General features: G+C 35.4%; 1 protein-coding gene across 3 annotated transcripts in view; it reads right to left on the bottom strand.

The window, feature by feature from the left end:
* Positions 1-25,884, bottom strand: part of DIAPH3 (diaphanous related formin 3) — a 479,703-nt gene that overhangs the window by 280,316 nt on the left and 173,503 nt on the right. For all 3 annotated transcript variants that reach the window (XM_084876736.1, XM_084876737.1, XM_084876738.1), the window contains 2 exons: positions 23,399-23,680; positions 22,752-22,866 (listed from right to left, as the gene is read on the bottom strand). In XM_084876736.1, the coding sequence (XP_084732862.1) occupies positions 22,752-22,866; positions 23,399-23,680 (397 nt within the window). The remainder of the gene's footprint in view (positions 1-22,751; positions 22,867-23,398; positions 23,681-25,884) is intronic.

The following is a 25,884-nucleotide window of genomic DNA, read 5'->3' as shown; positions in this document are numbered from 1 at the left end:
ATTCTTTCTCCTTTTAAGTCTTAATGTCTTTCTCCATTCTTCATTTCTACCCCTCTATCTATCACATGACTATTAGATTATGTATTTTAAAAATTAAACAAAATGATGCTTGTTAGAATGGGGCTCAACATAAAAATTATGATCAATAAAAGCAAGAAACCTTCTTCTCCCCTGCCCACCTCTGCTGAGTACAAGACCTTCTTCTATAACCCTGCTTAGAGTAATTCCTGTCTCCCTTCACATTTCTTTCCACTATTGGTCTTATTTCTACTATCTGCACAAGAAGATTAAGTGAAAACCGAAAGATTGAAGACCAATGCAGAAATTTCCAAATAATGACAAACACACTTGCTGGTTAATTCATTGGCAAAAATAACTTTTTTTTTTTTTTTTTTTTTTTTTTTTTTTTTACTATATTTACATTTGGTGGTAACTTCTGGCCCCACCAAAAATAGATATAAATATATGAATTAATGTACACATATATACATAAAGCAATAATTACTTGAATACGTTTTCTGTAGGATATAAGGGAAAAGTTGAGTAAAAAAAAAAAAAAAAAAAAGAAAGAAAAACATAAATCCAAAGGGTATGAGCTTCAGTCATTTCCAGTCTTATTCTGCACAAGGCAGTTGAAGAACAAGAGGGTTTAGTTCAAGAATTGTAACCACACATGAACTCCTAGTGCATCTCCAAGATTCACAACAAACCAATCCTCACAGGGAAGCAGATTCATAGCAATGGAATTTGCAGAACAGACGTAAGAGATTTATTTGGCTTCTACTGCCAATCATGCTTTGTATGGAATGTAATTTTTTGGTAGTTTATTTAAGTATGTCTATTAATTTATTAATGATGAATTGAATCAAAAACAACTGTTTAACACACACACACACACACAAATAAATAAATAAATAAATAAATAAATAAATAAATAAATAAATGCCGAAGTGACCGTTACTACAAACAACCGAATGACTGGTCGACCAGTCGCTATGACGCACACTGACCACCAGGGGGAAGATGCTCAACATAGGAGCTGTCCCCTGGTAGTCAGTGCACTCCCACAGCCAACCTTCCTTGATGGGCCAACCTACTGAGGTCCCTCCCCCAGGCCAGTCAGTGGGCCCCGATTGCCCCAATAGGGACTGGGTGAGATGGTCCCAATCAGCCCAGATCACTGGCCAGGCCGAGGGACCCCACCTGTGCAAGAAGCTGGCCAGTCTCCAGCCTTGTAACACTGATGCCACCACCACCACCACTCCTCAAATCTGATGGGCAGCAATGTAGCAACATCATCTGCATCCCTATGTCCTAACCCAGCAGGCATTTCAATAGCGTGCCAATTTTCCCTCTGCCCCTCTCATTATTTCTGCAGGATTAACGTTCTTCCTCCTCCCTACTGTCAAAAAGCATATCCATCCTTAAAAAAAACTCAGTTTATGTGAAGCATTTGCAAATAGTCCAGACCTCAAAACTCATCTCCTGCCTTTCTTCCTCTCACATAATATGCTCAAGCCATCCTGAACTTCTTATGGGCCTCCCATTGAACATTTTTTCCAGACTGGGGAATTCTGACCATGCTATTTCCTACATGTGGAAATCTAATTCCTCGATTCCTTGCCTGGCAAAGTCCTACTTCTCCTCCAAGTCTCCACTTAAATGCCATGACCTCCGAGGTGGCCCACGCCCACCCTCTCCAATCCAGGTCCTATCATCCGACCTTGCTCATGTCACTAATGTCATGGCATACTAAAAACTACTTAGTTTTCTCTGACTACAAATGTGTTTACTACATTCTCCATTTAAAAATTTACTACATAAAGGCAGGAATTATATCTGTCTTGCTCAGCACTGTATGCCAGGAGCAAGGACAGTGCCTTTCATCAGAGAGACATCCAATATGAATTGTTCCCAGGCTACTGGTGCTCAGCTGGCTGGTCAACACTGGCTGCATAACTTGCCATGAGTGACAGTAACTAAACCGGAGCCTTTGCTTACTGATGGCAGATAGCTGCAGCCCTCGGCATAGTATTAAGAAGTAGCTAGCCTTGAGGTTGTGTGATTTGTATATCCAATTTCACTCACTGACAGAAAAAAAGCCACAAGAGCACTAAGACTTAAGCACTGAATACAATGGGGATTACAGAACTCTAAGAAGTACGGTAGTCCTTAAGCACAGAGCTGCTGGGCTGGGAGACAAGGAAAACCAACTCTGCAGAGGAACATTGATCTTAACAGAAAACATGTGAAAACCAGTGCCAAAAGGTCAGTGAATATTCCTGTTCTGTTTCCTTCAGAACTCAGGGTTAATGTATGAGTATTGTCTAGAATTATAAAATAATTTTATCGGAAAAAATTAAAAACCTATAAATTAAATTTTAAAAATGAACTCTCAACATTAAAAATATGTTTATATTAAAAATGAAAAATAATACTCTGGCTTATTATTTAACAAGTTTATATTAAGTATGCAATGTATTATAGAAAGCTGTCTCCATAGGGCACATGAAAAAGTGAGAAAAGATTTACCAATGATTAATAAGTAACTCGATTATGTCAAGTGATAGTTCTACTGGCAATGATTTTTAAGTCTACTGTGCTCAGCCTTAAAATTTGTCATCTGTTAAATGACAAATGATGGTTATAGTAGTTCCTTCCTACTAACGTTATAATTCTATGCTTATTTAACATTTTTTTTCTATTTTTTTACTTCTGTTACAAAATGCAAAGCATGTGATCCTTGTGTTATCCTTTCAGCTAAAATAGGTTAAAAACAAGTATTTATATAACATTTTACACTTTACAAAGCACAGCTTCCAATTGGGAAATCACATTATGAATTATTAATAATCGAGAAAATTATGAGGAAAAAGGCCTCATTAACACTTAATACTGTTCCGTACTCTGTCATTTCTTTTTTTTAAAAAGAGAATTTGATATCCATGCTCAATCTATAGGGTGTGAAATAACATATCCACAACAATCAATTCAAAAAGCCCCTAATGAATATATATATAGTTTATTTTAATTAGCATATAAAAAACAAATGATGGAAAAGCATCTAGGTCATCATTTAAAAACACATACAGATAGACATAAAGAGAAAAAACATACTGCTGATGAGTACTAGCCCATGCTTATTTTAACAGCTATTGTATACAATATTTTAATTTGTATATCCTTAAAATTGCTGTTATCTAAACAAACTTAAGTACATGATGGACATGTTTAAAAAACAACAACAAAAAAAAAAACACCTATACCAATCTCACCAGACACAACTTTTAAATAATGTATAATTATTTAAAATATTATTTAAAATATAAAATAAGGTAATTCAGAAATCGGGTACAATAGAAAAAAAAAATTAGAAAATGCAAAATGAAACTGATGATGAAGTGTGGAGTTGCACCAGGGGTCAACAACACTGTGTCTATTATTCAGCTGAAACACAGAATTTGCCTTTACAAACCATTTTAATGTTAAATCAAGGACTGTCAATCAGCACCATTTGTTTGTAATCCCTCATCAGAACCCATTGCCTCAGTCTGAACATTCACTGGAAAGAATGCAGAGAGCATATCTGCAACCACTTAACCTTCATCAACCAACATTCATGCATGCTCATTAACTTTTTTTTTCATCCCACTTTTGAGCATGACACAGCTCAAACCGGAATAATAACTCACTGCTAATTGTTCAAGACAACAGCTGGACAGGCAGAGTGCAAAGGTGAAAACTCTCATAGATTATGGGATGCAGTAATGCATTACAATTAGTATAAAAAGCAATATGCTCATGTTCAATAGTTTAAAAAAAAAAAGTTAAGGAATTATTCTTAGAAAAAACAGCAACCTCCTCTAACTTAGCTTTGCATAGCCCACTGCTGGATTCTCTTAACACTTTATTATTTTCAAATAAACCGTAACAACCATTGATCCCAGTGACTGTCCCATTTCATGGGTGGAAGCAATAATTTTGATGTAGTATGGTCATACAGAATCTAAATTTATTATTTAATTTAAAACTACCAAGTGGGAGGGGAGAGTTCCACATCTTTCTAATAATAACTGATTTCTATTAAATCTTATAAGATTATTGATTATTCAAAAAGCAGTATTGAATGCTATGCTTTCAGTGACATAAATTAATATCATTAAAGAAACCTGAAATACCTATAAAAAAGAAATACTGGATATGGAAAGGAACGTTGAGAACATCCAGTCCACTCATAACAAATTTGACAGCTAACTCTACTTCTTTGCCATAATGCAATACAAATAAAATGAAATTAACATGATAATAATAATAGTTGCCATTTATGATGTAATTTGAATTGGATATCATACTAGGCTTTCATTCAAAAGACATTGTCTCTCAATAGTTTTGTTAAGTAGCTATTAACCCTCTTTTATAGAATAGAAAATTAAAGTTAACCTGAAAAAGATCGAAAATTAATCCAAAGTAAAAAAAAAAAAATCATACACAGAATTCCCACCAGGCAGTCTAATTCCAATACTAAAGCTTTACATTATTAATTTCAGCATCAGAATCTTGCTTCCATTTACATTATTTAACCCCAACATTTTGGTTGCACAATTATTTGACTCGATATAATTATAGTCATGAAAGGTGTTTACGCCAAGATAAAGCACTTAAAAGTACACGTTATTCTTCATGTCCAAGAAGCCTATTCATAATACTCATAAAATCTCTAGTCCCTGTACTACAGAGTCCCTTTGACACCTTCCCCCACACACCTTTTTAAAAAATATATATATTTTATTGATTTTTTACAGAGAGGAAGGGAGAGGGATAGAGAGATAGAAACATCAATGAGAGAAAAACATCAACCAGCTGCCTCCTGCACACCCCCCACCAGGGATGTGCCCACAACCAATGTACATGCCCTTGTCCGGAATCTGGGACCTTTCAGTCCGCAGACTGACGCTCTATCAACTGAGCTGAACAGGTTTTGGCCCCCACACACCTTTATTTCTCCCACTATCCAGCTTAGATTTCCTGATTAAACTTTTAAGGGGGGTCCCTACTATACCTTTCTCTGTCTTGCTTATTTGGCCTTTAGTCACAAATGTCTTGGAGGTGGATCACCAAACCTGAGTAAATCCAATGGTCCATTTTGCCAGTCCTACTTTAGATTAGTGATCATTGTTGTAGGAAATCACATAGCCCCCTTAGGGATCCACTATGATTTAATAATATAATCTGAAATAAAATCTCCTTAATATAACCCAGGAGTCGGCAAACTATAACCTAATGGGCTATTTCTGGTCTGCCCAGGATTTTGTAAACAAAGTATTATTGGAACACTAGCATGTAATAGAGTCTGTGGCTCTTTTGCATATAACAGCACTGCTCAGCTAAGTAGCTATGACAGAAGCTATATGGCCCAAAACACTAAAATATTTACTATTTGGACCTTTACAGAAAAGCTATGCCAGTCTATGATATACGTAACTTATTATAGGGATTCATAACAATATCACAAATCAACTGGATAAAAATAAAATGCATTTATCTTTAGCCTAAAATCTAGACACAAGCCTAATTCACGATATAAACCTCAACCATCTTGTGCTCTGCAATTCTTTCTAAAGTCCACCAGCTAAATCTGTTTGCTTATACTTTTTACTTTTCTAGTTTAATCAACAGATTTTAAAATATGTCTAATAGTTGCAATATAATAACTACATGTAATAATATATGCTCGTCAAGATATTACAAAAGCTATTTAACAGCATGTCAAACATGTATGAAAATAACAAGAAACTACACTGAATATGTAGGGTTACTAACACAGTTAGTAAAACATGAATGTTGAAAAGATAAAAGAAAATATTAGCCATATCCTGTAATGAATTCAAGTAAGATACAAGTGTTATTTTTTATTTCATCCATTTTCTAAACTTTAACATAATTATTTTAGAATAAGTAATTTATGGTAATTTAAATAATTAAGTGAACGATCTTTACATAATTTTAATAAAAAGCGTAAGTAATAGTTTATGTTTACTTCATTCATTACCCACATATATACACAGTTGAACAATGTGGGGATCAGACATGCTGACCACCAACCCCTAGTTGAAAAAAATCTGCATTTAACTTTTGACTCCCCAAAAAGTTAACTACATTCAATCCTCAGTATGCCCAGAAAATTGGTTCCAGGACCTCCCCGATAAAGATATAAAAATCTGTGGTTGCCTACAGCTCTCGTATTAAATAGCATAGAGCACAAGGTAAATAGCCATCCAGCTATAACCATAGATTTCCATCTGTGGGTAGAAAATACTGTTTCCTATACGGGGTTGCTTGAATCCTTGGATGAGAAATCCAATGATACAAAGAGCCAACTGTAACTTTATTGGAAAAAAATCTATGTGTACATGGACCCACGCAGATTAATCCCAGGTTGTTCAGGAGTCAGCTGTAATTCCTTATGGTTATAGTACAGAATAACCCAAATACATTTATCTTTCATGTAAAATTGCAAGCTTCCCAATCATAATTGCAAGCTTTGAACTCTGTATCACCATTCCTTCAATAAATTTGTTATGTTATCTGTATCCTGAGGTTTCTCTAATTGATTATAGCCTTTATTAGTCACTATAAGAAGAGGAGTAACCTACTTAATTTTCATTGCTTTATTTAATCAAATCTTTATGAAAGGATAGTTTTTAATAAACTTTAAACTTTTTAGAGCATAGCCTGTGCCGGCATGGCTCAGTGGTTGTGCATTAACCTATGTTCCAGGAGGCCATGGTTTGATTCCTGATCAGGGCTTATGCCTGGGTTGCGGGCCCAATTTCTCCCTCATCATTAATGTTTCTATCTCTGAAATCAGTAACCATATATATATATATATATATATATATATATATATATATGCAAAACAAATGAAATTAAATGATGGCATGGATATAAAATAATTGGAACGCTGTACATTGCTGCTAGGAATGTAAAGTAATCCAGCTGTTGTGGAAAACAGTTTGGCAGTTCCTCAAAAAGCTAACCATAGAAATACCATTATCACATAGGAATTGCACTCCTATACCCAAAAGAATTGAAAAGAGGTATTCAAATCAATGCATATTCACACATGCTCATAGCAACACTTCACAATCGCCAAAAGTAAGAAACAGCCCAAATGTTTATGAAAAGAAGAATAGGTAAACAAATTATGGTGTATATTATTTCCTATATGCAAGGGAATAGTACTCACCCATTAAAAATAATGCAGTACTGATACATGTTACAATGTAGATGATGCTCAAAAATACTGTGCTGCCCTAGCCTTGGCTCAGAGGATAGAGTGTCCACCTGCAGACTGAAAGGTCCCATGTTTGAATCTGGTCAAGGGTACATGCCTGGACTGTGGGCTCAATCCCCAATTGGGGGTGTGCAAGAGGCAGCCGATCAATGATTCTCTCTCATCATTGATGTTTCAAGCTCTCCCTCTCCCTTCCTCTCTAAAATCAATAAAAATATATTTTAAAAATATATATCGCTAGTGAAAGGGGGCAGATACAAAAGGTCATACATTGCATGAATATACTTATATGGAACATCCAGAATAAATTCATAGACACAGAAAACAGATTAGTGGTTGCCAATTGGGGGGAAGGGATATTGAGGAGAAACTGATAATGGGCACCAGGTTGTGTTTTTTTTACTTTGGACTAGTGGAAATGTTTTGGAATAAGATAGAGGTGGTGGTTGCACAATACTGTAAATATACTAAATGCCAATGTGTTATAAACTTTTAAATGGTTAATTTTATGTAATATAAATTTCAGTTCTATTCTTACACACACACACACACACACACACACACACACACACACACACACAAAATCAATACCCAAAAAAATGAGCAATTTTCAAGGGAAAAAAATTATAAAATGTGTTATAAATTAAATCCTAAGTTATTCCTGCTTTGCAGATGTAAATTAAAGATCCATCCCACAATAACAGAGAATTTACCTAAACTCTTTCCTCTTTACTTTAATTTCATTAAAACAGAATACAATGTTAGCGCAAAAAATTAAAATTTAAAAGCTATCATGACAACATTATAAATTTTTCAAAAGCCTCCTCCTAATATTTAAATGAAAAAGGGGGGATAGTAGAAAAATATCATGTAAGGAAAAATATCCTATAAGTAAATTATATCTAGAAAATTTGTACTTTACAAAATTAACTTTCAATTGTAATGCTAACAACAAGACACCCATGTAAAACATACATGGTATCAAAAAAAGCCAAAGGAAAATGGGTTGGGCAAAAAAAATGAAAAAGGGTTGCCAAGTCAAATTTATAGAAAAGATTCCTTTATTAACTTTTGGTCGAAAATATGTTCATATTTTTTCAGAAAAAAAACTCCGAGACAATGTGGATTCATGCAACAGAGAGGAATTGATAGGATTGCTCCAACCAAGAAGAAAGAAAAGAAACAGTACAGAGATGGAAGCCGCTGGCGACGCCTTGCCATTCATACTAGCAGTCAGCAGCTGTGCGACACTGCAGGTTGCCCAGGACCGAACCAGAAAGAGTCAGACCTGCATTACCACCATTTGTCCACCATCCAGAACTGAAATATCATTGCTGACATGTACAAATAAGGAACTGCTTGACATTGAAATTGGGACTCAAAAGAACTGTTGGCCCAGAAAGAAACTCACTATAGACTGATTCATTTGCCTCTCAGCATAACCATTATTACTTGTCTCATTTTCGGTTCTTATAAGTGTATTTCTAGTATCACATGATTTCACTCATCTAGAGGAAATGATGAACAACATAGACTTATGAACAAGAACAGACCCAGAAACAAGAAAGCATCGATCTGACTGTCGGGCCTCAGAGGGAAGGTAGGGGAAAGTGGGGATAAGGGAGAAGATCAACCAAAGGACTTGTGTATATCCATATGAGCCGAACCAGTGGTCATGGACAACAGGGAGGTGGGAGCATTTGTAGGGAGGGGTTTGGAATGGGAATGGGGGAATGAGGACATATATGTGATACCTTAATCAATAAATTAAAAATTAAAAAACAGAATACAATGAATTATTTTATAATCTACACTGTGAACTTACACATTCTCTATCATCTTCATTATTCTCTGATTTTTTTTTTTTACCTAATTTACAAAAGTGCCTGTTACTCAGAGTTAAAGTCATCAGTGGCCAAGTTAATTGGACTGTAAATCATTTAAATATTCTCTCTTTCCAAAATTTCTATTTATTGTAAATGAAGAAAAAGACAATTTGTGGGAGGAGGCTGAAATTATTACATTTTTGCTTTAAAGGAATGAAAGTGCATTCATTTACTTAGCAAACACTAATTTGGTGCCCTCTATGTGGCAGGCATTCTTCTAGGTCAGTAGTCGGCAAACTCATTAGTCGACAGAGCCGAATATCAATGATTGAAATTATTTTGAGAGCCAAATTTTTAAACAAACTTCTTCTAATGCCACTTCTTCAAAACAGACTTGCCCAGGCCATGGTATTTTGTGGAAGAGCCATACTCAAGGGGCCGGAGGGCCGCATGTGGCTCATGAGCCACAGCTTGCAGACCATGGTTCTAGGTTCTTGGGATACCTCAGCAAATGAAACAAAGATCTCTCTCCTAAGAGTTTAAAATCTAAAGGGGGCAAAGAGAGAAAAAGAAACATCAGCTTCTTGCCAATAAACTTAACAATGCATTTTGAAAACCAGGAAGAAAAAAAAAAAAAACATTATCTAGTAAATAAGTGATAAACAAAATTTTAGGTGATAAGTATGAAAGAAAAAACAACAACAAGGTAGGGAGAACTGGGACTGGGATGTGGGTGGGGAGCATGGAAAATGTGTCAATATTAAATTGGGAGGTAAAGTTTAGTGGCCTCATTGAGAAGGCAACACGTGAGTCAGGACTTGTGGTGGTGAGTGACTTTAACAAGCAGATATCTAAAATATGAATATGCCAGAATCAAGACAAGAAGAGACCTGGCATATTGAAGGTATATTGGAGGTATATCATAGAAGCTCTCCAGTGTGGCTGAAGTGAAAGAACTGGGGGAAGGTAGGAAGAGATGAAGTTAAGTGAGCAGAGAAGCAGGAACCAGAGGGGTTTCCTAAGGCTTTGGCATTCCCCCAGGAGAGAGAGAGAAAGGGCTCAACCATGTGAAAGCAGAAGAGACAACTGTAGAGATCCGACACAGAACCCAGGCAAGCTCCCGGATGCCTCACCAACTGAAAGACATATTGTCAATAAGGTGGCAGCAGCCTGGCCAGCGTGGGTCAGTGGTTAAGCATAGTCTTACGAACCATGAGGTCATGGTTCCATTCCCTATCAGGGTTCCATTCCCTAATTGCAGGCTTGATCCCCAGTGTGGGGCATGCAAGAGGCAGCCAATCAATGATTTTCTCTCTCATCATGGATGTTGCTATATCTTTCTCCCTCTCTTCCTCTCTGAAATCAATAAACACATATTTTAATAAATAAATAAAGGAATGAATGAATAAATATATCAATCTTAAAGCCTGGTATTCAGGCTTAAAAAATATAAAACAGTAAGGTGGCAGCGGCTTCCATAAGGAATTTTCCTAGGAGAAAAAGAATGGGTAGGGACAAATGAAAACATTCAGAGTAAGTGAAGAAGACACAGAGAGAGGCAAGAAATGCACAGGCAAATTTAGTGAAAAGGTCACTAAAATGTCATTTGTAGAACAGAAAAATAATAACAATACAGGTAGAAATGCGAGTTGGACCTGGCTGCAAAGGCTATAGAAGAGCAGTCCTTTTTCTCTGCATTCCTTTAGAATGTGCATACATATGGGATATGCTAAATGTGAAATTTGTAGAGATGATAAATCTTTAGACAGATAACATTACTGTCATAAAAAAGAGAGAATATGGGGAAATATAGAGGGCATTTAAAAAAAACAATTTGGAGAATGTGTAATGAAATAGCTGATAGCTTTTAAAGTTTAAATCAAAATAGATGTCATTGTATTACACAGGTAGTCAGTGTAGCTGATAACAAGGTGTTTTCCATATCAATGCACATGGACTTCCACTAAGGCACCCTCCCTCCTTCTCATCCCCATCCTTCCCCCTTTTCTCTAGTGTCCCCACAGGAGACTGGAAGCAAAACAAGGTATGAGGTCAGAAGCCAGCTCTGTCTGACTATTATTGGTGCAGCCTTGAAGGCCAGATTTGCAACTACTCTGAGCCTTAGCCTCATCCCATTAAAATGGGACAAGGCAGGCACTCATTTTCCCCTTTACTGTGTACTAGTAAGTCTGCTACTTTCTCCCATTTGTTTTTTTTTTCTTTTTTTTTCCTCCCTAGCAGCTGCTCTGGCCTTCTTACAACCCTAATATAATCAAGAATAATGAGAAATTTTGATTTATTGAGGTTTTAGGTTATGCTTGTTCATCAAGAACACATTCACAAAAATAGCTTTTTGATGAAGTACACCTCAGAGATACAGAAGTAGGCATGGGTGATCATGTTTTCTACTCCACACTCAACAACCCTGCCAAGTTAGAGAGATGCTAAGAAAAATGAAATAGCAAATCAATGATCAGTCAACTTTAGATTAGCTGGTTTATGAAAAAATATTCTTTCATATTATACACATGTATATATATATTTACATATATAGGTACATATAAACTCCATTACAAAAGTCTTTTACCACCCAGAAGCTGACACAAACTGCTCTTTTGCTTGATACTGATATTGAAAACTGCTAAATGTCATAAAGCAGGTACCGGTAATGAAAATACAAATGATTGGTCGATTTAAACAATTTATATTCACTTTTATACAGATAGATAACATTTTTAATGCAGTAAATAAAGGGGGTAATTTTAAAGCAGAACAACTTAAAAGCTCTAAAGACTAATATCCCTCATTTAAAAATAAATACAATTAGTTATTTTTCAACTCTTTTGGGTTAAATCTTATGCTATGGGAGCAGAGAGCCAAACTGCCCCACTGTGAACTGTGAAACCCAGAAAAATAATTGGTTCTCTAATTGAAAAAGAAAAGAAAATTAAAGGGAGAAGAGCCCTGCTTCAGGAAGGACTAGTCTAAGGCAATATGATAACAAAAGAGCGGACTGTCAAATAACAAAGAGCCAACAATTTAATTAAAATAAATTGCTTATTTTGTGTGAAATGAAGTTGTATTTGATCTTTTGATAAATGTGATTTCCCTCAGTGATGAAGTTTTTCCAATTAAAATAAACTTTTTCTATGTATTTTAAATTATCCAGTAAAATATGCAATTATAATTTTTCCAGGTTATAATGAAATTATATATTCATATCCATTTGTAGATGCATATTAAGTTTTGAGTAATAGTTGAACCAGAAAAAGGCCTCTCTTCCTAAAGCTGCTATCAATAAAAATATTTTTCAGATGAAAATATGTTTTTTAAAACATCATAAAACAAGAGTAACAATCTGTATTTTAAAATAAAAATACAAAACTTTAAGGTAAGGAAATTGTTACGTTTTTTTCAATAGGTAATGTAGAAACAGTTATCTCCCAAAAGTTAATAACATATAAAATATAATAATACGTTTTGCATGCATATAAGCGTATCCAATAGACAGACACTAGTGGTGGGGAGGGTTTCAGGGAAGAGTGGCAGAGGAGGCTGGGGGGAGGCCAATAGGGAAAAAAGAGATATATGTATTATAATTTGTAATACTTTAAACAATAAATAAAATAATAAAATAAAAATATAATACATTTGTTTTCCTAAATTAGAACCAGTCTCTCTTTTTTTCTTAAAATAGGCAGTTACAAGTAAAAGTCAAGAACCAAATTTTTTTTAAATGCTAATGGTTCTTTACCCTAGGTTTTTGCAAGGTATTTCTGGTTTGGAAAAAACAAAAAAGGCTATATAAGGTTAAGAATATGTAGAGAAGCCCAGACCAATGTGGCTCAGTTTGTTGGAGCATTGTCCTGTTCATTAAAAGGTTAAGGGTTCAATTGCCAGTCAGGGCACATACCTTAGTTTCAGTTTGGTCCAGGTTGTGGCATGTACAAGAGGCAGCTAATCGATGTCTGTCTCTGTCTCTCTCTCCTTTCCTTTCTCTAAACCAATGAACAAATAATGAATTATTAACAAGAAACAGTAAGGTTCTATAAAGGACTGAATGAACTCTTTTAGATCCCTCTCAAATCATTAGCCCAATGCTCAAAAACTGAATCACACCAAAAAAAAAAAAAAAAAAAAAAAAAAAAATTAAACTGTTCAGTTTTTAAATTTTATTAAGTTACAAAAATGGTCGGGAAGTAGCTCTATTAATAATTCATAAACTGGAAAGGAAAAAATTATGAGGAGAAAAAAAAACTTTTTAAAGGAAGAAATAAACCCAGACAGGTCTTTACATTTATTCCTGATTCAATAGCTCTCTCTACGGGAACTTAATAAATCATTTCACAGTTAAGATATACACAAATATAAAAGAGAAAAGATATACAGAATAATATTATATTATTATTTTCTAAAGTGACTGGTACAGACCAGTGTTACATCATAAGTGACTATTAAGAGCACAGTTTCATGGTTTAGAAGGCTTCATTTGTAACCAAAGCTAGAGGAAGGTCATTGAACTTGTAATGACTGGGGAAGATTCAGAGATGACACACCAAACTTTACAAGTGGAAATAAGCCTGCATTTTCAAATTTTAAGTTCAGCTAAAATTTCCTGAGCAACTACAATGAACTGGGCACTGCAAAAGAGGCTTTAAAATATTCATTCTATAATTCTCACACTAACCTTGTGAGGTGGGTGTTATCTCCCTGTTTTGCGGAGGAAAAATGTACAGCTGTAAAATCCAGGGTCAAGTACTTGTAGGGTGGACTCTGCAGTCCCTCCCTTCTCTCATACACTCCACAGCATGGTGTCAGGATTTACAGCTCAAATACTTACCGAAGTGAATAGAAGTACCAAATGATAAAAGATGGTCTTAATAAAAAGAGGCAAGTTTTTAAAGCCTTTAACATAAATTGTGTGATGAGAGTGAACTGCTATAGGGTACTGGTAAGGTGGCAGGAGATGAGAGGAAAATTATTTTAAATCAAAGATGAGCACTTTAAATTAAACATAATAGGATTTCTTTTAATCAGGGAAGCAGTGTAGCATAGCAGAAGGAACTATATAGCTTTAGACTCACATCTGTATTCCATTCAGAGTGGCGGCTCTTTTTAGCCAAACTTCTCTTGAAAAGTGTAACTTGTTCTTACATATAAAATGGATTTAGTATTTTCCTTGGTTCTTTCACATAGTTGGTTTGGGGAACAAATAAAAGTATATAAGTGAAGGAATCATAACTGCTAAACAAAAGACAATTATTAGTAGTACTATTGTTTTATTATTGTCTAATTTAAAAGTTTCACACTTGTCCAGATTCTATATATACCTTGGTTAACAAATGCATTATAGTAGCTATTATAGTGGATTTTAAAAAATGGATGTCCTGATATTGAAGCCACCATATAATTTCTTCTAAGTTGAATGAAATATCTCATTACAAATAATATTATTGACCCCTGGAGTTATAATTAAACACATACACAAACGAGGTTTGCAAAAGTAGTTTACAATTGTGAGTATGCAAAAACAGTTAATAAAGCTATTGTAATAATTATAATCTGCAGTTATTTTCCCTACGAACAACTGTAAACCTACCTTTGCCCATCCTGTATGTGAATAGGCAGCAGTTGAGGCAGGGCCCAGGCCCCTGACCGCCCTCACTCCTACCACTACATGAATCAGAAAGGCTACAGCAGGGTTCATTGCCATGGACCCTATTGGTAGTCAGAGAAGTGGATCCCTTCTCAGGATAATTTTAAAATGCAAACTACACAGGATTTCAAAGGAAGCAAATGATACTCAAGTACAGCTATCAAAATGCACTGAACAACAGTTATGAACATGTAACATGCATGAATGGCAACCAAGAAGATGAACTGCTCAAGCCTCCCTTCAGGAATGAGCATGGAGTGCCCTTATCTGACAAACTCCAAGCTATTAGCACCCTCTGGGCTTTCCAGCCCAGGCCCATTCTTCTTAGCAGCCTCCTGCCAGGGACTGAGCATGGTTCAGAGAGGCTAGCCTGGGGCTCCTCTAGGAATTCTCTGCTCCAGAGCTCCCTCCAAGCTGGGGTGGCTGAGAATGTGTCAGGTGTTCATGATGGCCTAAGGTTCCTCCTGACCAGTCCCACTTCCACCCTTCTACCTTTCACATGCAGCCCTCCCCCACCCCTAAAAAACCTTTTGCACTCTGACAGATCAGCATCTGCTTCCTAGAGGACCCAACTAAGAAAATATGCTTCTTTACCAATGTATTAAATATCAAAATCTAGCTGCAGGTCTAATAAGTTCTCTAATTTAGATATACATATGTATCTGAAATGATTCTAATAGGATATAAATGATATATATGAACTTTACAGGTAAAAATGGCATAGGTACTGCTGTGCTTGTTGCTTATATTTATACTAGAGACCTGATGCATGAAATTCATGCAAGAGGCTTGGCCCTCACAGCCCTGGCTTCATCCAGAAGGTTGTCCGGAATTATATCTGGAAGGTCATTCAGCTGTCTGTCTAATTAGCATATTATGCTTTTATTACTATAGATTTATAATTGAAGAAAATGTTAAGTTTCAATTAGAGGTGAGTGAAAGTGATGATGTTATATTTGTTTTTTTCCTCCCTAAGGTGTCTGGCTTCAAAATAGCCATTCTTTCCAAACACACAGATGTGCTCAGACAAATCAGAGCTGTGATAACGAAAGGTCTCCTACCTGTTGTTCTTCTTAAATGCCATGAAATATATGTGAAATCTTATGCTAAATGAACAGAATATCTTACAAGGTATAAGATTATATGCCTAAATGATTTCATCTTGAGGGACAAAGAATAGCCAGTTTACCCAAACACATGAATATATAATCATCTCAAAATCTAATTTAGAAAATTCAAGGTTTATAAAATATATAACATTATTTTCGTCAAGTTTTTTTTCTGTTACAAAAAAATTTCTTCTACCATTAATATCAAATTCCTACAGCATATCATCCAGCAAGAAGCCCTCCTATCTATATTTCCTAATTTATCTCCCAGCAGGACCCCACTCTCCATATCACTGACTTCATTTCTTCTAAGCCTAGAAAGTGGTGTGTGGGGAGGTGGCCGTGGGGGCAGAGAGGAGGGGAGAAGAGGGAGACACGAGGAAAAGTAAAGAGTCTGACTTACAGATGTCATTTGAAGATTAAAATAGTGCATTTAGAAGGATAAGCCTCATTCATATTTTCAGGTGAATAGTACTGTGTATTAATTATGAGTGGGAGTCTTGAATGATAGAACATAGTACAGACAAGGCCAAAAATAACTGCCTGAAATATGCAAGTGACTTTGAGCAACCATAGAGCAACAAGGAAAGGGCTAAGGGATAAGATAAAAGGGATACAGGAAATAGGAAAAAGGGATAAGACTAAAGATACAGGAAATAGAAGAGAAATCCTGAGCGAAAAGGGCATGCAATAACAATGGAATGGAATGAACTTACAATTTTGTTAAGGGAAAACAGGTATAAGTGGGCCACTAAAACTGTTAACAGAATTAAAATACCAAAGTGAACTTGTAATATGGACTATTTCTCACTAGCCAAGTGACTCAAGTTGATTCCAGTGCCCTAATAAGCATTCCTCCCTCCAGTGGAAGAAGGAAAAAAGAGAGAAAATAGGAAAGGAAGCTATGTTTATGGGTGCACACAACCCCCAATATCTACAAGGTCAATCCTCCTCCCTTTCTGCTTATACCACCTATAGAACACACAAGAAATATACCTATTTACAGGAACTTTCAAAATACCAAAGATACATGGTGTAACCAAGAATGTAACTGAAACATTTTGTGGACTTGAAAGTTGCCTGTGGCTCCAGGCTAAATAAACTCACTTTCTACACGTTTCTCTTTGGGTTCTATTCCAAAATAAAATGCTATTCCTGCAGGAACCCAACACAGAATACAAGTAATTGGTAACAATGAGATACTTTCTAATGATGAGACAAGACATTCCCGACCTGCCTCATAATTTCCTTAAGTCTTTAATTCTTTTGAAATTCAGAGAAGAACCAAATGATAAATCCCTAGAGAAATTTATAATTCTCCACTGACTTCCTCCCCAGTCTTTCAAATTAGTGTTTGTCAAATATCTTTTCAGGAATCTTTAAGATGTTTAAGATAAGTTACATTCGTTTTGGCATTATCTCTTTATTAACATGCATTCCCAAGAAACATAGCTCTCTGTTCGAAATTATCTTGTCCATCTAAATGTAGGCTTGTGAGGTAGTTTAGTTTTTTTTATACACCTTTATTCATAAAGAGGAATAAATTGTGTTTCTAATACAAAGCACAATCCTGAACGCAGCCAAGTCCCTAGAATAATCTATAGTTTATTCACTCTGTACACCAATTCTCTGTTCGCTGGACTATGATGTCAGAAACCTCAGCTTGACTTGTTTTTAAGTGTGTTATCCATTAACTGTTTCCATATGCCACAACTGTTCAGCTGAGAAATATTTATAAACCAGTTTATTAGCCCTAACTGGCAAATATGATGCACCTGTTACAAAATGAGATTACTTCAGGAAGCTAACAAACATGCAATCATATTTTCATAATAAATCAGTCTAGCTAAATTAGACTATTCATATACTTTAAACCCTATTAAGGTAATAGTTTGTGAATAATGAAAATAATTAATATTAATTTTAGTTGATAAATCCAACACCAATAACCTGTTAGTATACTTTAATCCATTTTCTAATAGCCTGTAAAAATTAACCAACAGATGCTTCCAATCTGGTAAAAAATACACAGGTCATTAGCATCATTTTGATGAAACCAAATGTTCTATACATGAATATTGTGATTAAAAATATCAAAATGATATTATAATGTTCTTTTTATAATCATGTTAATTCTTAACAGAAGCCAAAGACCATAAAATGTGTCATTCTTTCCTAAAATCAAAACCAGTCTTTATTGGTGCACTCCTCATTCCTATATTTCAACTAAGACTTTGACTGAGTCACATTGAGACTGTACAAGCAACGTGAGAATAGAGCACATGCCTGCCTTTCGCATTACAGTGTCCCAGTGCGCAACACAATGCCTGACATAAATGGCCACCCAAGAAATATTTGTGGACTTGAATAGCGATGGCAAAATATAGAAAAAAGAAAGGGTGAGATGGATAACTGAAAGGAAAATGAGAAAAAGAAACAGATAATCAGAAAAAAATGGCTGCAGGTTATTTCCATAAGAATTTAAAATATGAAAAGCTAAGATGTATCTCAAAAATTTAGAACTGAGAGTCACAAAGAAACCAAAGTGAGATACTTAAATAGCAAAATAAGGCATATATATAGGCCTTGTTTTGCTAATTGAATCTTTCAATATATATATTAAATTAAACTATTTTCACATATATTAAATTTAATATAAACATAATAAAATCTTTACATATATATTAAAAGATTCAATTGAATCAGGAACAAATGTTGCTTTCACAGAAAAAAGCCTGAGAGAGAGGTTCCTGTACTTTTTAGGGTATGGCACAAGGCACTTTCCCATTGAAGCAATGTTATATATGTCACAGGGAGAATCATCTAAAACACAAAATAAGTAAAATCAAACTGAAGAAAAGCAAAGAGGTATAATTAAGAGCAACATGAGTTAAGAGGAAATGTCCAAGCTCTCACCAAGAATATCTTGCAGTATCTATGAGTAGGTGGAGCAGGATGGTATTCTGGGGAGTCAGGCCAGTTTGCAGGAGAAAAACCTCAGCAGAACAAGTTAAGGTGAAGATGGCCCAGCTTAGGGACTGGAACACCACAGGTAAGCAATAGGTGTTATTAGTCCTTCCTTTTCCAACTCTCAGGGCACAAGAACTCTAAAACCCAACCACATTGATCTAAAAGTCCAGAAACCTAAAGCAGTGATTCCTGTAAGGAAAAAAAAACAAAACAAAAAAAAACACTATACTTCATAACAAAAAATAAATAATATGTGAGAGAAAATGTCAAAGTTCTCTTTAAATGACTGAAGTCAGTTCCTTTTTCTTCCCCCCTATCTATTTGAAATGCTTAGGAATCACAAGAGACTGGCATCTACCATTTTAAATACCTTGGAAGGAACATTCACCTTTGTAATCAGAGAAATAGCCCTGGTTCTTCTTTTTCGTTTTCCTCATCACCCGAGGATTTGTTTTTATTGGTTTTTAGAGAGAGAGAAAGAGAGAGAGAAACATCAATCAGTTGCCTCCCATATGCACCCTGACCAGGGATCAAACATGCAACCCAGGTATGTGCCCTGTCTGGGAATCGAACCCACCACCTTTTGGTCTACAGGACAACACTCCACTCAAGTGAGCCACCCAGGCAAGGGGTTTCATCTTTTTTAAATAAATTTATAGCCCCTTCATCTGTCTCTCAAACCCGACCAACCCTCCACCCTTCAATCTCTATCCATGAGATTCGTTTGTATTTTTTTAGATTCCACGAGAGAGATCATTTAGCATATGCCCTAGCAGTCCATCCATATTGTCACACACATACAGATACACCAACTGTTCTAAAACCCACTAATCATCAATAACTTGAATCCTTTGTCTTTCCCTGCCAAGTTGTGAAGCAAATCAATGATGAAAATCAACCAGAAGCCAATGCCTCTGCTTTCCCTGCAGGCCATCGAGTGGAAAGCAACTGTATTTCTACCTTGCACTGAACAATAAATGACTAGTGTTAATTTTGAATTCTGCAGAAATTACAAAATTGATTCAAACAAAGTAGCATTTGGAGGCCAGGAGGACTGACAGATGTCAACACTTGGATCTAATGCCTCAGCACTCAGGCCATGAACAGAGGCCACCTGTCCACTCCACCAGCCCTTGCTTTCCAAACACCTTTCTCCAGCCTTCCTTTCTGATCTCTGCTAGAAAATATTGGTCTTTTACAATAAAATAACCACTAGCCATACCTAAATAAAGCAATCTCAATTGAGGCTCTTCAAATAATGCTTACTAGGAACTATTGTTTCAAATCCAGGCCAAAAACTAGTCACATTCACAGCTCATCTCCTGTTGACATTGTGAAATGTTAGCATTGCCCAGGGTTACAACCCTGGGTTTCCCCATCTTTTCTGTTCACTATGGAAATAGCATCCACAGTCACAGGGAAGAGAAGATAGCATTTAAGGTAAAAAATAGGAGTCTAGGCCTCTGCCAGCCTCTAATCAAATGCAAGAGAGACTTAGGGGAGAGGGGACAGCTCGTGCAAAGACGGAGAGAGATGCATGCACCTAATGTTCAGAAAATGCTTGTCACTTCCTCACCTTAACCTTTACAACTAGTGTTAGATAGAGCAAATACATTGGGGTTTTTTTCCAACCTTGAATCTCAAGGCTAAAGTTAGATGACTTAAGAATTTTTTAAAGGTCTAATTATTTCATTTGGAGCTAACACTACAGCTAAATTAAAGACATGCTAACAAGTTTCCCTTTTGAGCCTCATTAATTAAGAAAGTAATCAGAGTAAAGATGAAAAAAGAGAGAGTAGGTGGATGGCAGTACTACTTAAATAAGCTTTTAGGTACCTCCATTTGCACCTACTAGGAAAGCAAAGGGAAAACTAATCAATTCCAGATTATGAAATCTGAAATTCTGAAGTGTTTTACATGTAAATACACATTTTAACTGCCATATATTTCCCTTGATTGCCTAAAGAGTACACTTATGTTATTCAAGGAAAATTTTGATTCTCCATAATCAAAAGGTAAATTAAGATCACCTTACTTTACAAGATTTGCTAGGATAAGCTTGCTGAGCAAATTCAAAATATATCATTTTTATTATTTTGGTCAAGACTAATGGTGCTCTAAATACCTGCCAAAGACTTTGGATTTACCATACATTCTAGAAAGCTACCATAATTTATAATTTTTAGTGTATCTAACACAATTACTCTTTAAGAGAGTTTCTAATCCACGTTTATATTTTAAAAAGCATTTCAAAGAAAAAAAATTTTTTTTTTTTTTTTTTGTAATCAGCCAACATCCCTTGGTTACTGAGATGATCAGGATAAAACAGAGATAGTAAGCACCTAGCATGGTGCCTAGTACACAAAAGGCATTTTAAGAAACCAAGCCTCCCCATCTCCTTTCAGTACGATAGCTTACCTCCAGCCCTCTCTGTGCATGTCTATGGACTCCTTTTTGAAAACAAAAGGTAATTTCTGACCTCTTATGGAAATGTTATATAATACTTAAAAGTGAACTTAACAGTTTCACTGGGTATCATCCCGGAGACAAATGCTATTGAGTCCATGAAACTGGATGAAATACATTCAATTTTCAGACAAGAGTAATACCTAAATATAATTTTTTAAAGGCACACTGAATAAGTAAAAGCGATCACAAAACAATTTGAAAAATAAATTATATTACTTTTAATGAGTTCTTATAACCTACTCATTTACTTCTGTTTCACACTTTAAAAGCATTCATTAAAATTGATATTTCTATCTCATGTGACTAATAATAATTGAACTATGTGACAGTCACTGTAACATTAAATATTAAAATCTGACTAGAGGAAAACTAAGATTTTGTTTTTGTTTTTACTATTCCTGATTGACAAAAATAAATTCTCATGCCAAAAGAGCCTCTGAAAATATCCTTCTTCATGAAAATCAAATTTAGAACATCTTCAAAAGAGATATTATATAGAAAATTTAAGTTCTGTATTAATCATCTGCATTTTAAATTACTCCTTTGATACTCTAATAAAATTTTATTTTTAAGCATTTCATTCATTAATCATTTATTTCCCCATTAATAAGGTAACAGTATATATATATATATATATATATATATATATATATGTGTGTGTGTGTGTGTGTGTGTACATATATATTAAGATATATATGTACATATACAGCATTTCATTCATTAATCATTTGTTTCCCCATTAATAAGGTAACAGTTTATATATATACATATATGTATATGTACATATATATTAAGATATATTGTATATGTACATATAGATATATATATTAAAATAATGCTTTCTAGTTAATATATAATAAGTGGCAGAGTTACTAGTAAAATATTAAAATCCTACATAATAAAGAGGTAACATGGAAATTGATCGTCACGCCCTTGCACAAGATGGCCACCACAAGACAGCCAGCAGAGGAGGGCAGCTGGGGGTGACAAGGCTGGTAGAGGAGGGCAGTTGGGGGGGACTAGGTCTGCAGAGGAGATCAGTTAGGGGGGACCAGGCCTATAGGGGAGGGCAGTTAGTGGCGACTGGCAATCGGGCCAGCAGGGGAGCAGTTAGGTGTCAATTAGGCTGGCAGGGGAGTGGTTAGAGGGTGATCAGGCTGACAGGCAGAAGCAGTTAGGGGCAATCAGGAAGGAAGGCAGGCAGACAAGCAGTTGGAAGCCACCAGTCCTGGATTGTGAGAGGGAGGTCCAACTACCCATTTAGGTCCAATCCCACAAGGTTCAGGCTTAAACCAGCAGGAGGATATTCCCCAAGGGGTCCCAGATTGGAGAGGGTGCAGGCTGGGCTGAGGGACACCCACCCCTGCCGGTGCACAAATTTCGTGCACCGGGTCTTTAGTAACATATAATCATAATGTAAAACTTACCTTTTTGTTGGCAACAAAATGTATTCTCAAGTTTACAAAGCAAATCCACATTTTCATACTTATTTTCATTTGCCTTTATCCAGAAACAGTTTTCAGTCATTTCATGAGGTCTGATCTGCAATCAGAGAAGACTGATTCATAAATAATTGGGTGTTTCATCTGTCCCAGCCCAATCATTACATTCAGACCCAGAGTCCCATAGCTGCCAGCCAATGTTGAGGAATGTAATCCTGTGTAATTTTTCTCCAAACTGTGTTCAATGAAATATGAGTTCTGATGGAAGATAAGCCTTTGTGAGAGGAAAAAATTGGGGGGATTGAAGCAGAATGAAACAAAGTTTGTTTCTTCTCAATTACTCTTGTTGAGACTTTAATTATGCTCATGTGCACTATGACTCAAGTGCAGGACACAGTACCCAGCATGTCCTCGGGCTATGTGACCAATTCCCACCAAAATTTTAAACCAGAAAGCCTTTGTCAAGAGCAAAGAAATTTGTTTCAACACCTAAAAAAAAAATCTTGTTTATTTAAAATCACTTTCAATGGGGGTCCTACTGGAAATTATATAGAAGTAAAAACTAAAGTAATTTTAATCTAGGTAAGAGTATATTTTCTTTCATATATTTATTTATTTATTTACTTACTTACCTTTAACCAATTCAATCTTCTCATGCTGATTTCAGGTTTAAATTCTTTCTTTGGTTTTAACCCAAATGGCAGGGTTGGTGGATTTCCTCCACTGAGAAATCCCAGGGGAGGTGGTGGAGGCACAGGACCACCAAATGGCAGGGGTGCTCCTGGGAGTGGAGGAGGAGGCGGAGGAGGTGGTGGAGGAGGTGGTGCCACGGGAGGAGGAAGTGCTGGGGGCCCAGTTCCCTTTTCTTGTGATAGGAGCAAAGAAGCCTTTGTATCAGCTGGCAAGGCACCAAACTAGACAGAAAAATAAAAATGAAATAAATAACATGACTAAGCTCTCTATAGAACACGTAAAAGTACACTTCCCTTAAAAATAATGTATTATTGCAAGGCTCAGTTGGTAGGACATCATCCTGTGTAAAGAAGTGTTGCTGGTTTAATTCCCAAACAGGACACATACCTGGATTTCGGGTTCAATCCTCAGTTGGAGCACATACAGAAGGCAACGGATCAATGTTTCTGTTTCACTGCAATGTTCCTTTCTCTCTCTCTCTCTTTCTCTCTAAGTATATCCTCAAGTGTTCAAATGAGGATTCAAAATAATAATAATGACAATAATAATAATAATAATAATGTATTATTTTAAGCCAAAAATATGTAAATATTATAAATTTCATATCACAAATTTCATATGACTTAACCTAATAATTCTAGTGAAGTTTTTTCCAGTTTAAGAATACAAATTATAGCTTTTGTTTTCATAAAAGTGTAATTAAAAGAAATAGTATTTCCCTTTTTGAGGTAAGTTTGACCATCAGATGGACATACCCGGGAGGGAAATGGGTACATGGGTCTGAAGATTTGAAATCAGCAGTTTCAAGGTGCTGGGTGAGGCCATGGAAATAGAAAAGTTTAACTAGAGTTGCACAGAGTATGTAGCATGAATAAAGTTCTGTGCATAGAATTCTATACAACACTAGCATTTAAATAAGAAAAAGACCCAGAAAAAAGTTAACTAGTATTGTCACATCTTGCCTTTGCCCATGGGGGAAAAAAATCTAAAATTCTCAATAAGACCTCCAAGGACATGCCATCATCTGAAACACGTCAAGTGACTTTCATTTACATTCTGCGTATATGCCAACCTCATTGCAATTTCAGGGCCTGGGCACACATTGTTCCTTCCACCTGGAACATCCTCTTCACCTGCCCATGTCCTACCTTTAATCTCAGCAACACATTTCTTCCTCAGAAAAGCCTATCTGACCACTCATTTCACACTGATAGCATGCTGCACTTCTCCTTGACAGCTCTTACTGAAGTGTTTCCTAACTTCTAAGGAATCATTAGCATGTATTGCTTTGGTAGATTATTACTCTATGAAGAAAGTGACTTTCCCCAGCACCTAACATTGTGACAGAGCAGCAAGGAAAAATGAAGAGTGAAATAAAGACAAATGTGTCCACTAGTCACTTTTGTCCTTATGTTTCTATGGCATGGGAAGAATTTAATAGATGCACTACATTTTGATTGGAATAAAGATATGGGTTCATAAGTTATTTTTTGTGATATGATTATTCTCGTAAAATTACTAACTTCACTACTGAGCCACACACATATATATATATACAACTACACTGCAAATGGTAAACATTTATTAAATGTTAATAAATCATTTAAAAAGTTTTATGACATAGTTATGAAAAAGAGTATGTATAAAAGTCTGAAATTGACACCTGAGATCAGAGAAAAAGTGTCATAAAAATTAAAAACAAAAAACAAAGAACATGTCTTACTGAAAGGTGAACTATAAAGAAGAATCACTTTAGTGGGATCTTGGATAGTATTTACTACCCTTTGAATGTTAAGAATGTAAGTATATTATACTCACACTTATGTTAATAGCTAACTAAAATATTCATTTTGTAGTTAGCTATTAACATCTTAAAACAAAGATATGGTTGAATTTCTGCTCTAGAATTGAATATACTGTTCATGAGGCAGGACACTATGACTATCCTGCTCACTATTATATCCCAAACATCTAAAATTGCTTGGTTATTAAGTGACTAAATGACTGAAATAAAAAAATAATAGGACATTTTTTATTCATAACCTTAGAATCAGCATAGATTTTATCAAAGAGAAGCATGTGAAGACAAAAGCATAAATTTCATGAGAAATACACACTAAACCAAAGGAAGAATTTGTCATTTGTTTTTCAAAAATGAATATGGTAGCCAATATTACATCTTTAATTCCAGGTCTTTTTCATGATAGCCATAAAAACAGGTCATCATTTTCCATAATTTTATATAATACAGGACTTAATCTCAATTTCAAAATGTAAATTGATTTCCATTTTATATAAAAGCACATGCAGTGATAACATATCTAAACATGATGAATATATTTTCTACAAACTGGATTCTAAATTTAGAGTACATTTATCAGTAACTCTTCAACTGGGAGAAATTAAAAAGCAGAGGAAGTCTTTA

Source organism: Pipistrellus hanaki (genome assembly GCF_964339955.1).
Source record: "Pipistrellus hanaki genome assembly, chromosome: 3".
Classification (NCBI taxonomy): Eukaryota; Metazoa; Chordata; class Mammalia; order Chiroptera; family Vespertilionidae; genus Pipistrellus; species Pipistrellus hanaki.
The sequence above is the reverse complement of the archived record's forward strand: the minus strand, read 5'-3'. Positions and strand labels throughout refer to the sequence as shown.